At 45.7% G+C, this 22,263-nt stretch overlaps 1 protein-coding gene across 3 annotated transcripts in view; it reads right to left on the bottom strand.

Moving 5' to 3' along the window:
- Positions 1 to 21,085, bottom strand: part of LOC146042688 (CMP-N-acetylneuraminate-beta-galactosamide-alpha-2,3-sialyltransferase 4-like) — a 47,351-nt gene extending 26,266 nt beyond the window's left edge. Inside the window, exons 1-2 of one of the 3 annotated variants that reach the window (XM_083162829.1) lie at positions 21,016 to 21,085; positions 1,008 to 1,069 (exon numbers count right to left, since the gene is read on the bottom strand). In XM_083162829.1, coding sequence (XP_083018955.1) covers positions 1,008 to 1,035 — 28 coding nt within the window. In that variant the 5' untranslated portion in view covers positions 1,036 to 1,069; positions 21,016 to 21,085. The remainder of the gene's footprint in view (positions 1 to 1,007; positions 1,070 to 21,015) is intronic. The other 2 variants (XM_083162827.1, XM_083162828.1) reach the window with 2 other exon arrangements.
- Positions 21,086 to 22,263: the final 1,178 nt, after the last annotated feature.

Raw genomic sequence — 22,263 nt, 5'->3', positions numbered from 1 at the left:
TCCCATAGGAAACAATGTGAAATGGCTCAATTTACCCAAATTATCATAGGAACAATGGTAAATGGGCCAAAAACACCCCTGAACATTGAAATGTCCCCCCAAAAGTAGTTTACGCCACCACGTGATCAACGTGAACCCGAAGCGTGGTGAGCGCAGCGAGTCCGCGAGGGGCGGCGGTACGCGTCCTCCGACCTTTTCATACCCCCACTATCCACTAGGGCGTGGAGTGAGAATAGAATAGTGTGGCGAGCGCAGCGAGCCACCGAGCCCGAAGCGTGGCGAGCGCAGCGAGCCCCGCGAGGGGACGCGGATACCTGTGAAGCCCGCGAAGGGACGCGTTTACCTGTGAAGGTATCCGCGTCCCCGCGCGGGGCTCGCAGCGCTCGCCACGCTTCGGGCTCGGACACTATTCTATTCTCACTCCACGCCCTAGTGGATAGTGGGGGTATGAAAAGGTCGGAGGACGCATACCGCTGCGCTCGCCACGCTTCGGGTTCACGTTCATTGCGGGGTGGTGTGAACTACTTTTGGGGGGACATTTCACTGGTCAGGGGTTTTTTTTGGGCTTTCTGGCCCATTTACCATTCTTCCCTAGGATGATTTGGGTAAATTGACCCATTTAACATTGTTTCCTATGGGAAATCGGGGTCATCGCGGGTAAATTGAGGCATTTAACATTGTTCCCTATGGGGAAATCGCGGCCATCGCGGGTGGACCATTTAAGCATTTTTAGGCGCACACGACGCGACCGACCCGATTTTTCACTGTTTTCAATGCATTTCAATGGAAAAATCGGGGGCATCGCGTCGGTCGCGTCGCAGGCCACTAAAATTACCCCCGATGGCCAAGATTTGTGGCCGTGCTAGGAAACAGTACCCAACTGTCACCCCAGACATACCCCAAAATTCTATAATGACAGGTTAAGCAAGAGAATCCTGGTTTAGCTGATGCAAACTGTTTATTGATCATAATAATAAAAAAAGAAGATTATAATATTGTCCACTCACGGAACTTACTTTCCCTCGCTCTCCTCATGGTGGATCAGGAAATAGGTTTCATATCAGATGGTCTAAAATAGAGAACAGCAAAATAGAATTACATAGAGTGAATGAGCAGCTGATCATATACAGACAAGGATAATAATGCTGCTCGCCGCTCGCTCCCCACTCCTCTGGACGCTGCCCGCTCTGCCACCACCTTTGTCAGTGGGCTTAATAATCAAATCTTCCTTCTCTTTTAGTGCTTTTAATGCTAGGTGCTCTTGCAAGATCGCACCTGGGTACTTTTGTTCCCATATCCAGAATGGTTTCGGGATAGAAGATCGACCATAATTAGGTCAACAATATAGACAGTGATTCTTTTTTCTAATACATTTATTTAAATCCACAAAAGTATTACATTGATTCAATGGGAATTCTTTAGCACAGATACTTTGTCCCTCTCTAATGATTATTAGGTAAAAACTTAACTTAAGTAATTATCGCTAACCTGTTGATTGTAATTATCAGTCTGTCTCCACTTTTCAGGAGAGCCATACCTTCTCCAGAGTGCTCTTTTCTGAATTTGATGCGACTGTCTATGGTAAACTATGGGAGTCATTAAGAACCTCCTGTTATGTAAATCGATGGTTTTGGAGGAAACCTTCAGGGTTCTATCAGTTGTTTATCGTTCTTTTTTAAATCAATTTCTTACTTTTTTTCAAGTTCCTTGAACTCTGGTGAGTCTGTGAGTAGGATGAGAAGTTCTTTGTACCCATTAATTTCTGTTTCTAATCTTATTACTTCTTTTTCCTATCTCTAATGATACGGCTAATGAGCGAGAGGGAGCATGATTCTTAAATATAGATCCACTCTAAAGTTGAACTCTTCACTTGCAGTAGTGAAGGATGCGTGTTTATGGGTAATTAACCCTTTTGGTATGATTTGGTGGGAAAGGTATTTATCCAAAGTTCCCACCAATTCCTATTTTCTTTCAAAAGGGTGTTCTCCAATTTTTTCATTACCCCTTCTAGATGCTTCAAGTGAAGAGTTCAACTTAGAGTGGATCCATATTTTAAAGCATGCTCATTAACTCATTAACCTTTTATTATAGATAGGAAAAAAATAATTTATAAGATTAAAGACAGAAATGAGTGGGTACAAAGAACGTATCCTTCTACTCACAGACTTATCAGACATAGAGTCCAATTTCGACCTGATGACCAGGTACATTATGTTTGCAGAGGGAAAAAAACATATTGCACTGCAGGTGGGGCACATGTTACATTCTGTTCCACATTTTACCCTGATTATATATTTTGTAACTCTGGATAAAAGGAGTAGACCAGGCTGTCTTGTTATTTTGATGGTATATATGTACTTTGTATTTACAGTTCCATTACACGTTCTTATGTGTTCTTGCTGTATATTATGCGGTAGGTAAAATATTTCTCAACCTTTAACATACATATAGAACTCAGACCCAGGAGAGCAAATGCAGCTTTAGAACACATGAACGTTCATATGTAGATATTAGGGATGTGCACCGGCCACTTTTCGCGTTTTGGGTTCGGATTACCTTCAGGTTTTGGGTTCTAATGGGTTTTGCCAAAACTCCCCTTAAACGTTTTGGGTTCTGATTTTTTTTTTTTGCTCCTACGCTATTATTAACCTGAATAACATAAATTTCCACTCATTTCCAGTCTATTCTGAACACCTAACATCTCACAATAATGTTATTAGGGCAAAAGGTTGCACCGAGGTAGCTGGATAACTATACTAAGCCACATAAGTGTGCACGTGGCTCATCTAGGAGTGGCACTGCAGCGGCAGACAGGATGGCAGTTTGAAAAACAAGTCCCCAATAAGAGCCCTATCTGGCTTGACCGTGTTTACCGAGGAGGTGGGCGTTTCATGCAGCACTGACTTGTTCTGCAAGTGTGTAACTGTTTTTATCAGTTTAATATCTAATAAGACCCCTATCTGGCTTGATTGTGTTATTTTTAATTAATTTAATCTGATTGCTCAACTTTGGGCTTATTACCAAAACATTACGTCTCCCAAAACATTGCCTAATGGGTGGAGGGGAGGGGGTAATTAATTAGGTGGCAGATGAAAAAGAGTTCCCCCCTTCTTCAGGACCACTTTTACCCCTGGGTTGGAGCTGTATACTTCTTCAGAGACCGGGGGCTTCCTTCCTAACCGTACATGTACAGTTTAACATCCAATAAGACCCCTATCTGGCTTAATTGTGTTTACCATGTGCAGCCGAGGAGCAGTGGACGTTTCATGCAGCATTCAATTACTCTCATTAGTGGAATGCAAACACTTGTATGCATTTAAAGACAAGTGCACTTATCATTGTCAAGAACGCAAACAGTTGTATGCATTGAAAAGATAAGTCCCACATATGAATGACTCTCAGCAGTAGGATTAAGGAATGGTGATGCAAAATGGAATTGTCCTTGGGCCCTCCCACCCACCCTTATGTTGTGAAAATAGGGCATGCACACTTTAACAAACCAAACATTTCAGCGACAGGGCCTACAAAACTGTGGCTGAAATGATTGGTTTGTTTGGGCCCCCACACAAAAAAAATTCATAATATCTCCCTGTATAAACTGGCTCTACAGCGACAAGATGTCATCGTCACTCATCATCCTCCTCCTCCTCTGATTCCTCACCCCCTTCAGTGTGTACTTCCTCATCCTCACAGATTATAAATTCGTCCCCGCTGGACTCCACAATCACAGGTCCCGTTATAATCTCTGGAGGCAATTCCCGGTCTTCATTGAATAATTGATAATTCATTTTTATAAATAACATCTTCTCCACATTTTGTGGAAGCAACCTCCTTCGCTGCTCACTGACCAGGTTCCCCACTGCACTAAAAACTCTTTCGGAGTACACACTGGAGGGGGGACAACTCAGGTAAAATAGAGTCAGTTTTTACAGGGGCTTCCAAACTGCCTTTTTTTCCTGTCAGTTCAGGTATGGACTGTCTGACATGTCTACTTGGATGCTGTCACCAAAGTAATCCTCCACCATTTTTTCAATGGTGACAGCATCCAATGCACCCACAGTAGACATGTCAGCAATCGTTGGCAGGTCCTTTAGTCCGGACCAGATGTCAGGGTAGTACTAGGCACCAGACAGGTAGATACGGCAGTACTAGGCACCAGACGGTAGATACGGCAGTACTAGGCACAAGACAGGTAGATATGTCAGTACTAGGCACCAGATGGTAGATACGACAGTACTAGGCACCAGACAGGTAGATACGGCAGTAGTAGGCAGTGGGCACCAGATGGTAGATATGGCAGTACTAGGCACCAGACAGGTAGATACGACAGTACTAGGCACCAGACAGGTAGATACGGCAGTAGTAGGCAGTGGGCACCAGATGGTAGATATGGCAGTACTAGGCACCAGACAGGTAAATACGACAGTACTAGGCACCAGACAGGTAAATACGACAGTACTAGGCACCAGACAGGTAGATACGGCAGTAGTAGGCAGTGAGCACCAGATGTAGATATGGCAGTACTAGGCACCAGACAAGTAAATACGACAGTACTAGGCACCAGACAGGTAGATACGGCAGTACTAGGCACAAGACAGGTAAATACGGCAGTACTAGGCAGTGGGCACCAGATGGTAGATATGGCAGTACTAGGCACCAGACAGGTAGATATGGCAGTACTAGGCAGTGGGCACCAGATGGTAGATATGGCAGTACTAGGCACCAGACAGGTAGATACGGCAGTACTAGGCAGTGGGCACCAGATGGTAGATATGGCAGTACTAGGCACCATACAGGTAGATATGGCAGTACTAGGCACCAGACAGGTAGATACGGCAGTACTAGGCAGTGGGCACCAGATGGTAGATATGGCAGTACTAGGCACCAGACAGGTAGATACGGCAGTACTAGGCACAAGACAGGTAGATACCGCAGTACTAGGCACAAGACAGGTAGATGCCATATCTTTGCCCCGCCCCCCTTGCTGGAAAATGCGCGATTCACGGGCCGCGGAGAGGGGCCGGTGCTTAAATGATGCGAAATGCCTCGATCATGTCATTTAAGCCCGGCCCCCTCACCGCGGACCCGGTTCTCCCACATTGATGGCAAAAGTATTTGACATCGGCTATGAACCATCGATGATTTAGAATCATCGATGTTCGGCTACAAACCATTGATGATTTAGAATCATCGATGGTCGATTGCCATCCCTAGACAGAGGGTGCAGCACCAGCCTGTGTGGAGATTTAGGCTGTGACTCAGCACAGAAACCCTCCTTGAGTCCTTCCTGCCTGTGCTGATGATGAGGAGGAGGGAGCACTGTGGTCTGAAGCTTCCAGCTGCCAGTGCTGCTTCTACAGTGTGAGTCTGACAGGCATAGTACACAGCAGCGGATGTTGAGCAGTTAGCGCTGGCTCTGCACTCGGGCCCCATTTCGTGTTAGGGGCCCGGGACTCAAGTACCCCCAGACCCCCCCTGATTGCGGCCCTAAACTTTTTAGTTCAAATCGCATCGCATCTTGTTCAAATCGCACCCTGTTTATTTTGCCTTGCTCATTGCGTCATTGGTCACTCAGACAAATTACTCATAGCCATTTGATATTACAAATTCATCCAAACAATCGTTTTTGTCCATTTTCCAGTGTTTGGGAGCAAATGGTTGATTCCAGTTTGCGCATACTTGACTACTTTTAATTTCACCTCTCCGGGAGAAGCCCGGAGTGGCAACAAGTCAGGGGGGGCGGGAGCAAGTCTGACATTACTTGGCCCCGCCCCCCATGCCAGAAAACTCTGATTCACGGGCTGCGGAGAGAGGCGGGGCTTAAATGACGCGAAATGTAGCGGTCGCATAATTTTATCCCCTCTCCGCGGACCTGCGATTTCAGGTAATTACACCAGCGGGCAAGGAGGGATCGGGGGCAATTAGCAGAATGTGAGAGACTTGCCCACCTTCCCAGGGGGCCGGGAGAAGAACCCCATTTCCGGGAGGCTCCCGGCCATTCACAGATTTTTGCTCCCACCCGAAAGATTGGTCAGATAAATCTGTAGGTGTGTACCCAGTTTTAGGTTACTATTGGCGAATCACGTCCCTCAATTATACCATCAGGTCATTCACCTGCAAGTAAAGCTGATTTATCAGAGCAACTTTTGCTGTGAAAGCTGTTTTTTGGACTGCACATTTACCGCTACAAATTAATGGGCATGGGTCATAGGCTCAACTGTATGAAGCTTGACACACATTAGGTCGACCACTACAGGTTGACAGGGCTTAGGTTGACACTTGAAATAGGTCAACATGTCTAAGGTCTACAGTCAACATCAGTTTTTCACGGGTTTGGTCCAAATTTGGCCTTAAGTCGACATGGACACTGTATCAGTGTACCGTTGCTGTCGTCATGCTTCAGACAAAGTGCCTCACTGCGCTTAGCAAACTATTAGATTCTCCCTCCACACCCCAGTGGATGGTAGGGTATGAAATACCGGCTTAAAAAAAAAAAGTGAAAAAATACCTTTTGACTGTCGACCTTCCCATTGTTGAACTAATGCTTGTGTCGACCTTCCGGCCCTGTTGACATTAGCCATGTCGACATATTCCATGTGTCAACCTAAGCCGTGTCATCGTAAGCCTTGTCGACCTTTAGTTTTCCTCTGGGTTCCTCACACAATCTTTTAATAATATATATATATATGTGCGCGTGTACATGTGGTAGGGAATATAGATTGTAAGCTCCGCTGGGGCAGGGACTGATGTGACTGTTCAAATATGCTCTGTAAAGCGCTGCAAAATATGTGTGCGCTATATAAATAACTGGGAATAATAATAAACCTGTCCCGCTCATTATTCTACATTGCATAATATCACCACGTAAGTTTTGTCCCAATTAAGTGAACTGAAAACTTCTGACCTACAGTATTTATTATTAGTGAGCGGTATCTGCGGGGTTCTGAACCGATCAATGATCTTGGGTAATTATATATTGGTCTTTGTACCTGCAAGAATTAGGCCCCCATTTATCATTGATCGCATTTACAATGCGATCTGGGCGGAATATTACCGCCCAGGATCGGATTGTAAAATGCAATAATTTCGCCCCAATGTATCAACTGCCAGGGTGCAGGGACAGGGCTCCGAAAGGAGCCCGTCCCTGCGATGCCTGGAGCCGGGGGGTCTGCGCATGCGCGGTTATGCGCTGACCCCCCCCCCCCCCGCGCGGCCCTGCTGACCGCACTGCCGCTCGGGCAGTGCGATATGTAGCTATATGCTACAACGGGCTATCGCCACATTACAATGGCGATAGCCCATGGCTGCGATGCCAGGCTGCTCGATGTTGATACACGGATGTTTTCGGGGATTTATAATGGATAAATGGTAAATATAAATGGACCCCTTAATCTGTGCGCAGTGCTATAGAACTAAAGCTACTGTATATTTCTCGCAACCAACTGAATGGCAAAAATTCAGCAGCAGGCCGGGATTTCTTGCACCACGTAATAATAATAATAATAATAATAATAATAATAATAATAATAAGGTACTTGTTTCCTAGCACGGCCACAACGATCTTAATCGCGGTCATCGGGGGTAAAATCGGGGCCATTGCGGGCATCGCGGCCGTTAAAAAAATCGGGCGCGATGGGCCAGACGCGATGCCCGCGATTTCCCCATAGAGAACAATGTTAAATGCCTCAATTTACCCGCGATGACCACGATTTCCCATAGGAAACAATGTGAAAAGGCTCAATTTAGCCAAATTATCATAGGAACAATAGTAAATGGGAAAAAAACACCCCTGAACATTGAAATGTCCCCCCAAAAATAGTTGAGACCACCCCGCCATCAACGTGAACCCGAAGCGTGGCGAGCGCAGCAAGCCCGCGAGGGGCGGCGGTACGCGTCCTCCGCCCTATTCATGCCCTACTATCCACTAGGGCGTGGAGTGAGAATAGAATAGTGTGGCGAGCGCAGCGAGCCACCGAGCCCGAAGCGTGGCGAGCCCCGCGAGGGGACCTGGATACCTTCACAGTTATACGCGTCCCCTCGCGGGCTTCCCAGGTGTCCATGGCGACGCGGACACCTGGGAAGCCCGCGAAGGGACGCGTTTACCTGTGAAGGTATCCGCTGCGCTCGCCACGCTTCGGGCTCGGTGGCTCGCTGCGCTCGCCACACTATTCTATTCTCACTCCACGCCCTAGTGGATAGTAGGGCATGAAAAGGACGGAGGACGCGTACCGCCGCCGCTCGCCACGCTTCGGGTTCACGTTGATGGCGGGGTGGCGTCAACTACTTTTGGGGGGACATTCCACTGCTTTGTGGTTTTTTGGGGGGTTTCTGGCCCATTTACCATTCTTCCCTATGCTGATTTGGGTAAATTGATCCATTTAACATTGTTTCCTATGGGAAATCGTGGTCATCGCGGGTAAATTGAGGCATTTAACATTGTTCCCTATGGGGAAATCGGGGGCATCGCGTCTGGACCATTTAAGCATTTTTAGGTGCACACGACGCGACCGACCCGATTTTTCACTATTTTCAATGCATTTCAATGGAAAAATCGGGGCCATCGCGTCGGTCGCGTCGCAGGCCACTAAAAATTACCCCCGATGGCCGCGATTGTGGCCGTGCTAGGAAACAAGTACCAATAATAATAATAATAATAATAAAAAAAGTCTATACAATTAAATAACTATTTGTGGAGCTTATTATTCTGTTCCTCCCGGCGGTGAGACAATAAAAAACATGTACATTTTCTGCAGAAAACTTAAGTTAATAGAAAACAGGTTTCTCAAAACTCGCTCCATGAATAATAAGTTTGTTATCAGTGGAAATATATTACATACAACACAGGTTTGGTGGTTTTAGGTGCGGCCACATTGTACCATGATGGGATAAATAAGCAGCGTAAGTTAATTAAATAATGCTGGCTGTTTAAAGTCTACACATAGCTGTTGAACACACACTGGGAAGGCAGGGCCTGAACAGCACAGCGTCTCCCCATTACAGTCACATACCAGGGTATACTGTATATCGCCTATTTGTTTAGTTTTACAAATACATCAACGTTACATCATTAAAAATACAATCTGCAAAATAACCAACACTGTGTGTTCAATTAAGGCTGGGCATGTAGCAGACACAGAAGCCAAAGACCCAGAGATGAGCACACAGGCCGGTACAAGAATCTGTTAAGAGGTTACTTTACATTTACTACCGTCCACCAGACTATTAAAACTTATTATTTAAAAACGTGGACACGGTTCTGGGGCTATCTTAACGTAAACCTGATTTTATCACCAGCCACAGAACCTGTATAGTCAATAAGTGTCCTGGTTTAAAGGGACGGTATGGCAAAGATAAATAAGCATGCATGGCAGTGTGCATACCAGCAGCGAGATATAATAATAATAATAATAAATAATAATAATAATGATATTTATATAGCGCTTTTCTCCCAACAGGACTCAATATACAGGTTATTAATCACAATGTGAAAACATAAGAGCTACAATTATTAAACACAATTAATAACTGCAGAAGAACACACACACACACACACACACACATACACACACACAGTAGAAATAATAAGTTCCACAACAAGGGACAATTATAAGCACAAACAAAACCACAGGCGGGGGAACCCCTCACCCCGACAAAAATAGTGAATAATATTTGAATTAAGACATCTTAATCTTTTCATCATCAATTATAATTATAACAACATTTAATGGCACAATAGAACCCAAGCCCTTAGTACTGTATATCATGTTAAAAAAAAAAAAAGGATTTTAATCTAGACAGTTTTTTTCATCAAGTGGATGGAATGTCCCTGAAATTAGGAAGACCCATCCCCCATACTGCCCACTGTACCCTAATATGTAGGCTTGATATAATATCCATATAAAGCGTAATCTGATGGTTTTCCTGTAAGAACAGCAACGTTTTAAATTTATTAATATTGCAGGTTTCGCTGTTCCAATTTTGACAGCTGTGTGTGTGTACATATATTCCCTTAATTACAGCCATTAAATAATGCATGCAACAATTATAAACAATATATATATATATATATATATATATATATATATATATATATATATATATATATATATAAAGATCCCAGCATTTTATACAATATAATGAGAGTAGGACTCACCAGCACAACCAGCCACCACATTATTGCTGATTAGCTCCTGCAGTCCATACAGGTAGCAGCTGACTCCTCCCCTCTCAAAGTCACCTGACTGAAGGTGAGAGCTGGAGTGAGAGAAGATCTTGGTCTACTTAGCTGGCAATGGTCAGGGGCGGACTATATATATATATCGAATGGAACAGAGAAACTGCGCCTCATGGTGAACTGTATACCCCATGACGAGACAGGGCACCCCGACGTTTGGCATGTGAGTGGAGAGTGCCTGCTGACACACACACACACACAGAGTGGATTAAATAAAAATTAACGCAAAAACCAGACTGATTTAAATTTCAATTTCAATTTAGGAGCTTGACTGCATTTGGGCTTATGAATGAACTTTATGACAAATTATACTTCATAAACTCGATAATGATCGATAACATATTTTCAATATGCACTCGGTTGGCAATAACAAAAAAGTGCACAAATGTCGCACACCCCAGGAGTCAGCGCACACTTGAAGGTGCACTTTTCCTTCTTCCAGTTATATTATTGATTTGAAAGTGAGCGGAAAAGATGCTTTGCACTGCCGCAATGCTCTGTATTACACGTGAGACTGTAGTTACAGGGCGGAAGGACAGATCATTACGTTATACTGCAGCAGTGGCGTAAGTTTGTCCCAGTTGCCCGAAGGCAAGATAAATATTGGTGCCCCCCAAATAGCTCAATCAGTAAGGTGTCTGCCTCCAGTAAGACAGGTCATGGGTTCTAATACAGGCTGTGACACTTGCCAAAAATGTTAGGAGGGGGAGTCAGCCACAGAAGCAATATCAATGGCTTTTACAGGTAATTAACTGATTCAAACTCAAAGGGGAGGAGAGGTGCCCCTTTGGGAGCAGGAGCCCGGTGGCAAATGACTCCATTGCCTCCCAGAGTTACGCCTCTGTACTGCAGGATCACAGTACAGCTATAGGGGGGTGATTACTTTGTGAATATGGTGCTTGGTTGGGACGACTATGCCTTATGGGCAGTGGTTTGTATAATAGAGCTCCTCTGTCTATTTAATAGACAATGGGGCAGATGTATGAATCCTCCCTCTAACGCTTGTTAAATAACAGGTTCCGCTTCTCCTGCATAATGTGGAGAAGCGGGCACCCGTTCCAATTTCCCAATTCTCCTTTTCCCTACCTACATTGTCCCCTTTCACACCAGCCTAGTCCATGCATTTTCTGGTGTGAGGGGGGAAAGAAAGTCTGTCAGACGGGCGGGCGGCATTGGGCAGCGGTGGGCGGGGCGGAGTGGGGGCAGCGACGGACGGCTAACGGCACCTACGTGTACCAAGAGCTACCGGCATGCGGCAGGTGGGGCACCTCCATTTACAAAGAGGGATGGGCAGCGGTGGCCAGGGCGGCACCAGGCAGCTCTGTGTACCAAGAGCGGCGGGCAATGGCGGGCATGGCAGACATTGGTCCCGGGAATTTAGGCTGGTGTGAAAGGGGTATAAGATGGGAGTTCTATTGAAGATGGCATATTTCCCATAGAAACCAAATCAGAATCTACTTATTTATTTAGCACTTTCTAGAACAGTGATGAATAACCTTGATACTCTAGCTGTTGTTGAACTACACATCCCAGCATGCCCTACATCATTTTTAGCATGGCCAAATAGCAAAACTGTAGGAGAGCATGCTGAGACATATAGTTTAACAACAGCTGGAGTGTTAAGGTTATGGTGCGTACAGACGGTGAGATGTGCCGTGCGATGCGATCCCCGATGTGATCAGATCGCATCGCATCGGATTGCACGGCATGCATGCAATGGCATACAATTTTGACTATATAGTGCAGATCTGCACTATATAGTCAAGGCAGCCAAGACTTTCTGCCATGCGATACGGGAGTGCAAATCGGGATCGTATGGGTTAAAACCCTTGCGATCTGCATGCGATACTGATGCGATTCTGACTATATAGTCAGAATCGCAGGGTGATTGTACCCGTGTGTACACACCATAAGTCATCACTGTTCTAGAAAGTGCTAAATAAAGAAGTAGATTCTTATCTACAACAAATGGGACAAATAAGCCCGATCTCATTGTTGATTTCACGCCCAAGGAAATAATACTGAAGCTCAGCAAAATCAAAACAAATAAATCACCAGGGATAGATGGAATTCATCCAAGGGTACTAAAGGAATTAAGGGATGAACTAGCTACCCCCCTTCATTATATCTTTAGCAATTCACTGTCGTCAGGTAAAGTACCAAAAGATTGGAGAATAGCAGAGGTAGTGCCAATATTCAAAAAAGGAAAAAAGGATGATCCCGCTAATTACAGACCCGTTAGTTTAACATCAATAGTGTGTAAACTTTTTGAAGGATTTGTAAGGGATAGTATCCAGGAATATTTAGACCATCACCGTCTTCTCAGTACTAACCAGCATGGGTTCGTGAAAAATCGTTCATGCCAAACTAATCTACTAGGGTTCTATGAGGAGGTTAGCAAAAACCTTGATAATGGAAACGCTGTAGATGTGATTTTCCTAGATTTTGCTAAGGCCTTTGATACTGTCCCACACAAGAGGTTGATAAATAAAATGGAGTACCTACTGTAGGACTGGGTGAAAATATCTGCAGATGGGTAGGGAATTGGCTGTGTAATAGAGAACAAAGAGTGGTTGTGAACAGTGCCGTATCAGATACAATACCAGTACTAAGTGGAGTGCCCCAGGGATCGGTTTTGGGGCCCATTTTATTTAACATTTTTATTAACGATATTGGGATGGGATTATTCAGCAATGTATCCATCTTTGCGGACGATACAAAACTAAGCAAAGTTATTAAATCATCAGAAGATGTCACCATGCTTCAAAATGATCTTGCAAATCTAGAGGAGTGGGCTAAAAAGTCGAAGATGAGGTTCAACGTGGATAAATGTAAGGTTATGCACCTTGGGAGACACAACCAGTGTGCTACTTATAACCTTAGTGGAGAGGAATTGGGTATTTCAATACTGGAAAGGGATCTAGGAGTCCAAATAGACAGCAAACTAGGGTGTAGTGCCCATTGTAATGTAGCAACAAAGAGAGAGTTAGATTTGGGTGGTGTTTTTCTACAAAGTGAGATCTATATTGCAGTGTAAAAATAAAGCAGTCAGTATTTTCCCTGCACAGAAACAAAACAACTCACCCAAATATAATTCTATCTGCACCTGTTAAATCTGCCCCCCTGCAGTGCACATGGTTTTGTCCATCTGCAGTGCACATGGTTTTGTCCATCTGAGAAGGAATTTGCCTCTAAGAGTGAACTAGAATAAGGCCCTTAGCAACAAAAAAGGCCAACAAAATTTTAGCATGCATTAAAAGGGGCATGGAATTTAGGGACTCAAGGGTAATTATGCCACTGTATAAAGCATTGGTTAGACCTCACCTCGAATACGGTGTACAATTCTGGGCCCCACATTATAAAAAGGACATAATTGAATTGGAAAAAATCCAGAGACGAGCAACAAAGCTTATTATGGGAATGGAGAATTTAAGCTACGAGGAGAGACTAAGCAATTTGGGACTATTTACATTAGAAAAGAGACGTTTAAGGGGGGACATGCTCAACATGTATAAATATATCAGGGGCCAATATAAGGAACTGGCAAACACCCTTTTTTCAACAAGAAATGAATATAGGATGCGAGGGCATGAGTATAGATTAGAAGAAAAAAGATTTTGTTCATCTAGAAGAAAAAATGTCTTTACGGTCAGAGCAGTCAAACTTTGGAACTCTCTTCCTGGAGAGGTGGTGTCGGCAGAGACACTTGGCGGTATTCAATGAGCCTGATTCGCCATGTTTTTATGGCGAATTTGTGCTGTTTGGCGAATTTCTGACTAAAACGGTGAATCACCCTATTCAATGACCACATGGCGAATACATTTCAAGGTTTTTTTCGCCATGATTCACCGAGTAGCAATCGCTATCTTTTTATGGTGAAGTGGAATGTGAACTTTTAAAATAAAGTGTTTTGCTTTTTACATTTGGTGTAAAAAAATCAGGAATTTTATTCTGAGGAGGGGCATGCTATTTTTATTCATGTGCTGTAAGCACATGAATATATATTTAATTTTAAAAATAATATTTTTTTTTTTTTTTTACACAGCAGCCAGCAGGGGGCGCCGGAGCCAAGCCGCTCATTACATATTCATATATTCACTGCACCCGATAATTACGATCGTGTGTAGTGAATATACACTCCCCTGCTGGCACCCCCGGGGGGCAGCCTGTGCTGCCTGGCACCCGGGGAGCCCACCTAACACCCCACAAAGTTCTGGGCTAGGCAGAGAGACTACCATCTCTCTGCCTGGCACCGTCCTCAGGCTCCCTGCGGCAATCGCCGTTGGAGCTCATATTCGCCTGTCAGGGGCAGCGAGCCCCTGACACGTTGAATACCGGAGCCCGCTGGCTCCGGAACGTGGCGAATGTGCAGCGAATCCTAAAAAGGATTCGCTGCACATCGCAGGTATTCACATTGAATACCGCCCACTGAATACATTCAAAATAAGGTTGGACAAACACTTATTGCTTAATAACATCCACGGTTACAAATAAGAAATATAATCTGTCTTTAAAAGTCTGTTTTCAGTAAAAACAACAACCTAGGCTGAACTAGATGGATGCAAGTCTTTTTTCAACCTTACCTACTATGTAACTATGTAACATCTTCAACAGAAATCCCATCTTAGTAAATGAATAAACAAACAAACCCCTCAATTGTCTCAAACAACATGAATATAAAACGTTTTCCCTTATGATGTTTGAATTGAATTGTGGCACTGATTGGGAAGATGTGAGTTTATTTTAACCCTTTCAACTCCAATGTCTAGTCAGGCTCAACAGTCCTAGCGCTAGTAACAGATCCAATGGCGAGCCACTTTAAAATAAGAACATTAACATCGTTCGACATTCATAGACACCATTTTTTAATAAAAAATAAATAAAATTACAATTCATTTAAACATTGAAACTCCCTAGAAAAAATTTGGACTGCAAAAGGTTAATTGAAAATGATTTTCTTAGAGTGATTTTTACTATCTGTTTGCACTGTACGGCTTAATATAATTATTATTATTATGATTATTATTCCTTATTTATATGGCACCACAAGGGATCCGCAGCACCCAGTCACAAAGTATATACTATATACTGTACAAAACGCAAAGCAGAAAACTTACAATGGCTTACAGTACAAAACAGTATAGTCCAAGTACAGGGCTCATAACCATAGCTGCATCAGCCGATGGCACTGACATACGCAGGGGTTTAAGTGGGCTGGGCGGGACTGTGTTCTGTCAGTTGCATTTGGAAGTGATGTCCGGAATCATTACCACTGCGCTCAGAGGAGCAGGAGCAGTGGCGTAACTATAGCTCCGCAGCCCCCCACGGTGGCGGGGAGGTGCAGAGAAAGTTTGGGCGCCGGGGGTCTGCGGGGCTATAGTTACCTGCTGCTGTCTGCGGTACCTGCCTGCCGTGACTGCCGTCACAGTCCCGTTTCTGTTAGCGCTGGCTCCTGCTTCTATAATGAAAACGGACACATAGAAAATGGCTGCCCCCATACTGCAGACAGTTTTTTGTCTGCAGTATGGGGGCAGCCATTTTCTATGTGTCACTTTTCATTATTAGCAGCAGGAGCCAGCGCTACGGGACCGTGACGGCACGGCAGGCAGGTACCTACCGCAGACAGCAGCGGGTGGGCAGGTATGGGCATGGGGGGGGGGGCACCGAGGGGAGGGGGAGTGGGGGCGATTTTTTTTTTGCGGCCGGGGGGGGGGGCGCATAATAAGTAGTTACGCCACTGAGCAGGAGCATTGTGCTGCAAACAGTTAGCGGCGCAGCGGGTCTCGTTCAGCAGGACATGCTGCGTCGCAAGGAGTAGTGCTTTCCCAGCCACTATTTCCCCATGTAGTTCCTCCTTTCACACAGGTGACAGGATCCGCAACCTCTGTAGTGGATTCCAACATCTGAGGGTCAGAAATCGGTACAGAGAGGGGAGTGGCTACGGAAAAGGGGGGCATGGCCACACCTCCTTTCCTATACTTTCAATAGTACTTTACCTGCCCTGCCCCACGTCCCCCACCTGAGGCAGGTCCTCTCCTAATGCACTGTGCTTTATTGTTCCTACTCCCTGCTGCCCTGCACAATCCATACAGAGTGGCGTTCACCAGTTTTATTCTGATCCTGGAGCAGGGGGAGGAGGGCCCGCCATGTCTCCCTTTGGTGCACCTCGGGAGTTGTAGTTCTGGTTGCCAGCTCCCTGAAGCTCCCTGGGGAATAGCCAGCGGTGTCAGAAACCACAACTCCCAGAGTCCCTGCAGCCTCCTCGCCTGAGAGAGAGGTGAAGGGAGGAGGAGGCATCTGTCAGGCACTGCACCTAAAAGGATAAACAACCGGTACAGTCGGTACAGGGGAATTTAGCCGGTACAGGCCATTAGAAAACGGTACTGTACCAGCACAATCGGTACTGTTGGAGGGTATGAGAATAAATCAACCCTCAAGCTTCCCTTGAGGAGAGTAAAAGGTATATTACATTTTATGTGGAATGGTAATAGTAAGTAAAATAGATATAAAGTATGTGTGTTGGGGGCAGCAGTTACTAGTGCATAAAATCAATATATATATATATATATATATATATATATATATATATATACTGTATAATAGGGGCATCAATCACAGCAAGACATGATGATGGGGTTGGAGATCAACAGGTTGCATCAGGCTGGAGGGACGCAGGCGGGGGATGAGGCTGGAGGGAAGCAGGCGGGGGGATGAGGCTGGAGGGACGCAGGCAGTTGATGAGGCTGGAGGGATGCAGGCAGGGGATGTGGCTGGAGGGACGCAGGCGGGGATGAGGCTGGAGGGAAGCTGGCAGGCCATGATGCTGGAGGGATGCAGGCAGGGGATGAGGCTGGAAGGAAGCTGGCAGGCCATGATGCTGGAGGGACGCAGGCAGGGGATGAGGCTGGAGGGATGTAGGCAGGGGATGAGGCTGGAGGGAGGCAGGCAGGGATAAGGCTGGAGGGACACTGGCGGGGATGAGGCTGGAGGGACACAGTTGGGGATGAGGCTGGAGGGACACTGGCGGGGATAAGGCTATAGGGACACAGTTGGGGATGAGGCTGGAGGGACACAGGCGTGGGATGAGGCTGGAGGGACGCAGGCGGGGATGAGGCTGGAGGGATGCAGGCGGGAATAAGGCTGGAAATATTCAGCATGGGATGATGGGGAGACACATGAAGATGGTTGTCAAGGGCAAAAGGGGGTTGAAGTGATGCAGGGAGGATGATGCTGTTGAGACATAAGTGGGTGCTGGAGAGACACAGGAAGGGATGGCATTGGAGAGATGCTGGGGCATGACGCTGGTGAAATAAAGGAGGATAGTGTCTCCAGGATGTTATATCAGCGACATTCACATTTTACCCTGTCCCAAAGTGTTTGAATGACACAGGGAGGGGGAGTGACACTAGTGAGACATAAAGAGAGGCTGTAAGGATGTCACTGGGAAGACGCAGGGAGGGATGGTGCCTCCAGGATGTTTGATTAGGGAAGTTTACATTTGCCCTGCCCCAAAACGTTATCTGGTTCAATGACATTTTATTCCTACGCAAACAGGTGGCTCCCGAACACATTATCTGCTATATGCACACTGAATACCATCTGAAGACATTATCTGCTGCTCCTGCTGATGAAGAAACCGCCAGGTACAGTATACATTAGGCTTTCAAACGCCAGAGACTTGTATAACCCCCCCCTCCCCCCCCCCAAAAAAAATACATGTTTTATTTCTTTTTAAGTGACCTTTTAAGATGTTGCCGAAAGGCGATTAGATGACGTCAAAGGGAGAATGTAGTAGACGATGGTTTGAGTAGGAGGTGGAAAAAGAACGTATGAGGGTAGGAGGGTCCTGCCTGTGACAGCTGACCCATCCATTCATTTTTTTTTCATTTAAGAAGTACGAAAGTCAATATGCTTTAACAAGCAAACACTATGTCATCAACAGCTAAATCAATAATTTAATTTATACCCTAATTAATAAAAATGTAAAAAAAATTAAAATAAACAAATTCAATGTTTTTCAATGTATTTCGTCATTCTCTGTACATTTCGGGTAGCAGAGTAATGTGCTGCTATGTACCACACAGGTTTGTTGCAACTGGAGCACAATGTAGAAGTGAAATGTAGTATGCCCTAACGCTCTACAACAGCGGTGGCCAAACCAGTCCTCAAGAGCCACAGGTCATGTTTTTCAGATCAACTGTCTACCTGTAGAATGTGTCGGTTAGGAAAGACCACACCTGTGCACCAGCTAGGTGGTCTGGAAAACATTACATTTAGTAATGACTGCACCTGTGCAGCAGCTAGATGGTCTGGAGAATGTGACAGTTAGGAAGGCCTGCACCTGTGCACCATCTAGGTGGCCTGGGAAAAGTGAAAGTTAGTAATGATGACTACACCTGTGCACCAGCTAGGTGGTCTGGGAAACAATACAGTTAGTAATGACTACAGCAGTGCACCAGCTAGATGGTCTACATACCTCCCAACTGTCACGATTACAGCGGGACAGTCCCGATTTTTGGGTACTGTCCCGCTGTCCCACCCGCGGCAGGCATTGTCCCGCTGCGGGGGGTGGCAGTTGGGAGACCCCCCAATCTAATAGAATAGACGCTGTGCGCATGCACACAGCGTCTATTCTCATATGAAAATGAGGTTGTGGCTAATTAGCATAAGCAGCGCCCTCATTTGCATAAGTCCCACCCCCTTTTCGGGCGCTCGCACGGCTTCGCCGCGCGAGTGTCACTATTTCCCCAACACAGAAGTTGGGAGGTATGGGTCTAGGACAGTGGTAGCCAACCCTAGCCCTCGAGAGCTACCAACAGTTCACATTTTCCAGACAACCTAGCTGCTGCACAGCTGCACTCATTAATCACTGTCACATTTAAAAGATACACAGATGGAGCTAATTAGCTCACTTGTGATTCTGTGAGGAGACCTGCAAAACATGCACTGTTGGTAGCTCTCGAGGACTAGGGTTGGCTACCCCAGGTCTAGGACATAGGTCTTCAAACGGATTCAGTATTGAATCCCGGTGGTCGGGATCCCGGCGTTCAGAATCCTGACGCCGGAATCCCGACCGCCGAAATGCCGACAAGGGGGGGGACGTGGATCGCCCCCCCCCCTTGCGGGCTCGCTGCGCTCGCCACGCAGCGGGCCCGATGCCTCGCTACGCTCGGCACGCAAATTTATTCTCCCTCCAGGGGTGTCGTGGACACCCACGGAGGGAGAATGTGTCGGCATTTCGGCGGTCGGGATTCCGGCTTTGGGATTCTGAACGCCGGGATCCCGACCGCCGGGATTGTAACTGCATCCCCTTCAAACTGCACATTTTTTCCTATAAGAGCATGCCAAAACTGTCAGGGCATGCTGGGACATGTAGTTCCACAACATGCCACAGTTTGAAGACCCATGGTCTAGGACATGTGACAGTTAGTAATGGCAACACCTGTGCAGCATCTAGCTGGTCTGGGGAATGTGACTGTTAAGAATGACTGCACCAGTGCACCAGCTAGGTGGTCTGGGAAAAGTGACAGTTAGTAATGACTACACCTGTGCACCAGCTGGGTGGTCTGAGAAACATTACCGTTAGAAATGACTACACCTGTGCACCAGTTAGATGGTTTGGGAAAAGTGACAGTTAGTAATGACTACACCTGTGCAGTAGCTAGGTGGTCTGGGAAATGAGAGCTAGTAATGACTTCACCTGTGCACAAGCTGGACTGGGAAATGTGACAGTTGGTAATGACTACACCTGTGCAGCAGTTAGATGGTCTTGGAAATGCGACAGTTAAGGCCCATACACACTGGGCATTTTGAGCTGAAAACAGCTCAGTTTTGTAGTTTGAGCCACTCTCAGCTCAAAAGCCGCCCAGTGTGTATTGCAGGCGATTAGCAGCAGATGAGCAACGGAATGGTGGGATTTCCATAGCTCCCTGCTATGAAAAGTCGTCCATCCCCTGGGAAAATCGGGAAAATGGGTGAAAATCACCCAGTGTGTATGCACCCTAAGTAATGACTGCACCTGTGCACTAGTTAGGTGGTCTGGGAAATGTACATATACTGTATATACAGTCTATTATATCCGGCAATCAAATGACCAACAGATACCTTTGAAGAGGTGCCCTCTCAAACAACAACAACAACAACAGCTGTCCCCATAAGTAATACAGTGCGGCACTCATGTCACATCGATCACACACTTAGTCAGACTGGTGCAGCTCATCAGAAGCATAATGGCAGATACCGGTGATGACCGTGGTGACTTACCGCGACAGCTGAGTGCGCAGGGGGTAGTAGAGGTGGTGGAGTACATGTATTATGCTGCACACGTACCAGTAACAAGGCAAATTAAGCTGTTACTACTACCATAAAAGGTTACACATGGAAATGTGCAGAAATACAGGGACACCATGCTTCCAGTGTGCTTATTCAAAATCAGGGAAATCAGGACAACAGGCAATGGGCCTAATTCTGGTTCACTCGCAAAAGCAAATTCTCTCTTTAATCATGCTGCACTGCAGGTGGGGCAGATGTAACATGTTCATCGAGTGTAGCATAGTTTTGTCCATTATAGAGAGAATTTGACTCATGAGCTAATGAGTGCACTCAGCAGTGCTCGGTATACATGTATATATGTACTGTATGTCCAAATTTCCCAGAGCAAAAATCCCCTACATTCCCCAGGTGAGGAATGTACACACATGTGCCCACCTGAATAATCCCAAATCAGAATAGAACTCACCAGTAGTCCAGTACACTCGACCTAAGGCATTATTCCTCATAACCTGCTGCAGACTGTGCACAGTGCAGCTCCTACACTTGCTGGCTCCACCCTCACACACCCCTGTCACCTTAAGGAAGGTGGGAGAGGTGATCCCAGCAGTCAGAGAATTCCACTTCTCCTTCTTTACACACAGACACTTCCTAGGTCACATAACTGAATATTGCATGCTGTGTAATGGGAATTGCAGCTGCATTACCAACGTATAACACAGGGGTTCTCAAATTCGGTCCACAGGACCCCCCACAGTTCATGTTTTCCAGGTCACCTGGCAGGTGTACAGGTGCATTCATTACTAACTGACACATTTGAAAAGATCCTCAGGTGGAGCTAATTATTTCACTCGTAATTCTGTGAGGAGACCTGGAAAACATGCACTGTGCCGGGTCCTGAGGAACAAGTTTGAGATCCTGTGGTATAACAATATCAAATATTTATATGGTGAAACATATAGACATCAATGTTTGGTGAAAATGTTTGGTGGACGAATCTACCAGCGGCAAATGGAGCTCACGTTAGATTTAAAGCTGCAATTAGCTTGACGGCAAAACCAACCTGGATCTGTCTTTAAACTTAACTGGAACATTAAATCTAATGCTTTTCCTTTTGGCCCCAGATCTCATTTATGCACCCAAACCCCTGTGGGCAGGCATGAAATTGCTGGTTTCTGTTCCTTAGCTTATATTGGGCCTAATTCAGCTGCTATCACTAACATGCGCGACCCCAGCCAAGGGCAAGGCCACCCCTTATGCCAGGACCCGTGATAAAATGTTGCTATCACATTGCAAAGAATGCAAATGCTTTTGTGAATAGCAAAGCGCTCATTTCTTTCCGGTAGTCCCTTGTATACACAGCCTAGCTATGAAGGCAGTCACAGGGCCGCCATGTTTTTAGTCGCAGCGGCTGCAAAGGGTCCGGACACCACTCCATTGTCCGGACTGTGCCCCCCACACTGCATGCGACTGGGGTTTAGGGGGTCGTGCATACGCTCAGCTGCATGTCTGCATGCACACAATAAACTTACCATCGGCAATCTTTATGCCATAACACTTTAATAACTTATCTAACTTAACACTAAAATAAAGAGACAGACACAAGTGCTGGCGTTTCAAATATGAATGTCAAATTTATTAATTGACAACTATTTATATTATTCTATAAAAGAGGGTGGCGGCCCTAAAGAACGGTCATAGAGAAAAGAGGGGTAAGATGACATCACACCATTCACACATCATTGGTGTTCAACTCTCCC

The sequence above is a fragment of the Crinia signifera genome, chromosome 19 (genome assembly GCF_055691185.1).
Source record: "Crinia signifera chromosome 19, ASM5569118v1, whole genome shotgun sequence".
NCBI classification, from domain to species: Eukaryota; Metazoa; Chordata; class Amphibia; order Anura; family Myobatrachidae; genus Crinia; species Crinia signifera.
The sequence above is the reverse complement of the archived record's forward strand: the minus strand, read 5'-3'. Positions and strand labels throughout refer to the sequence as shown.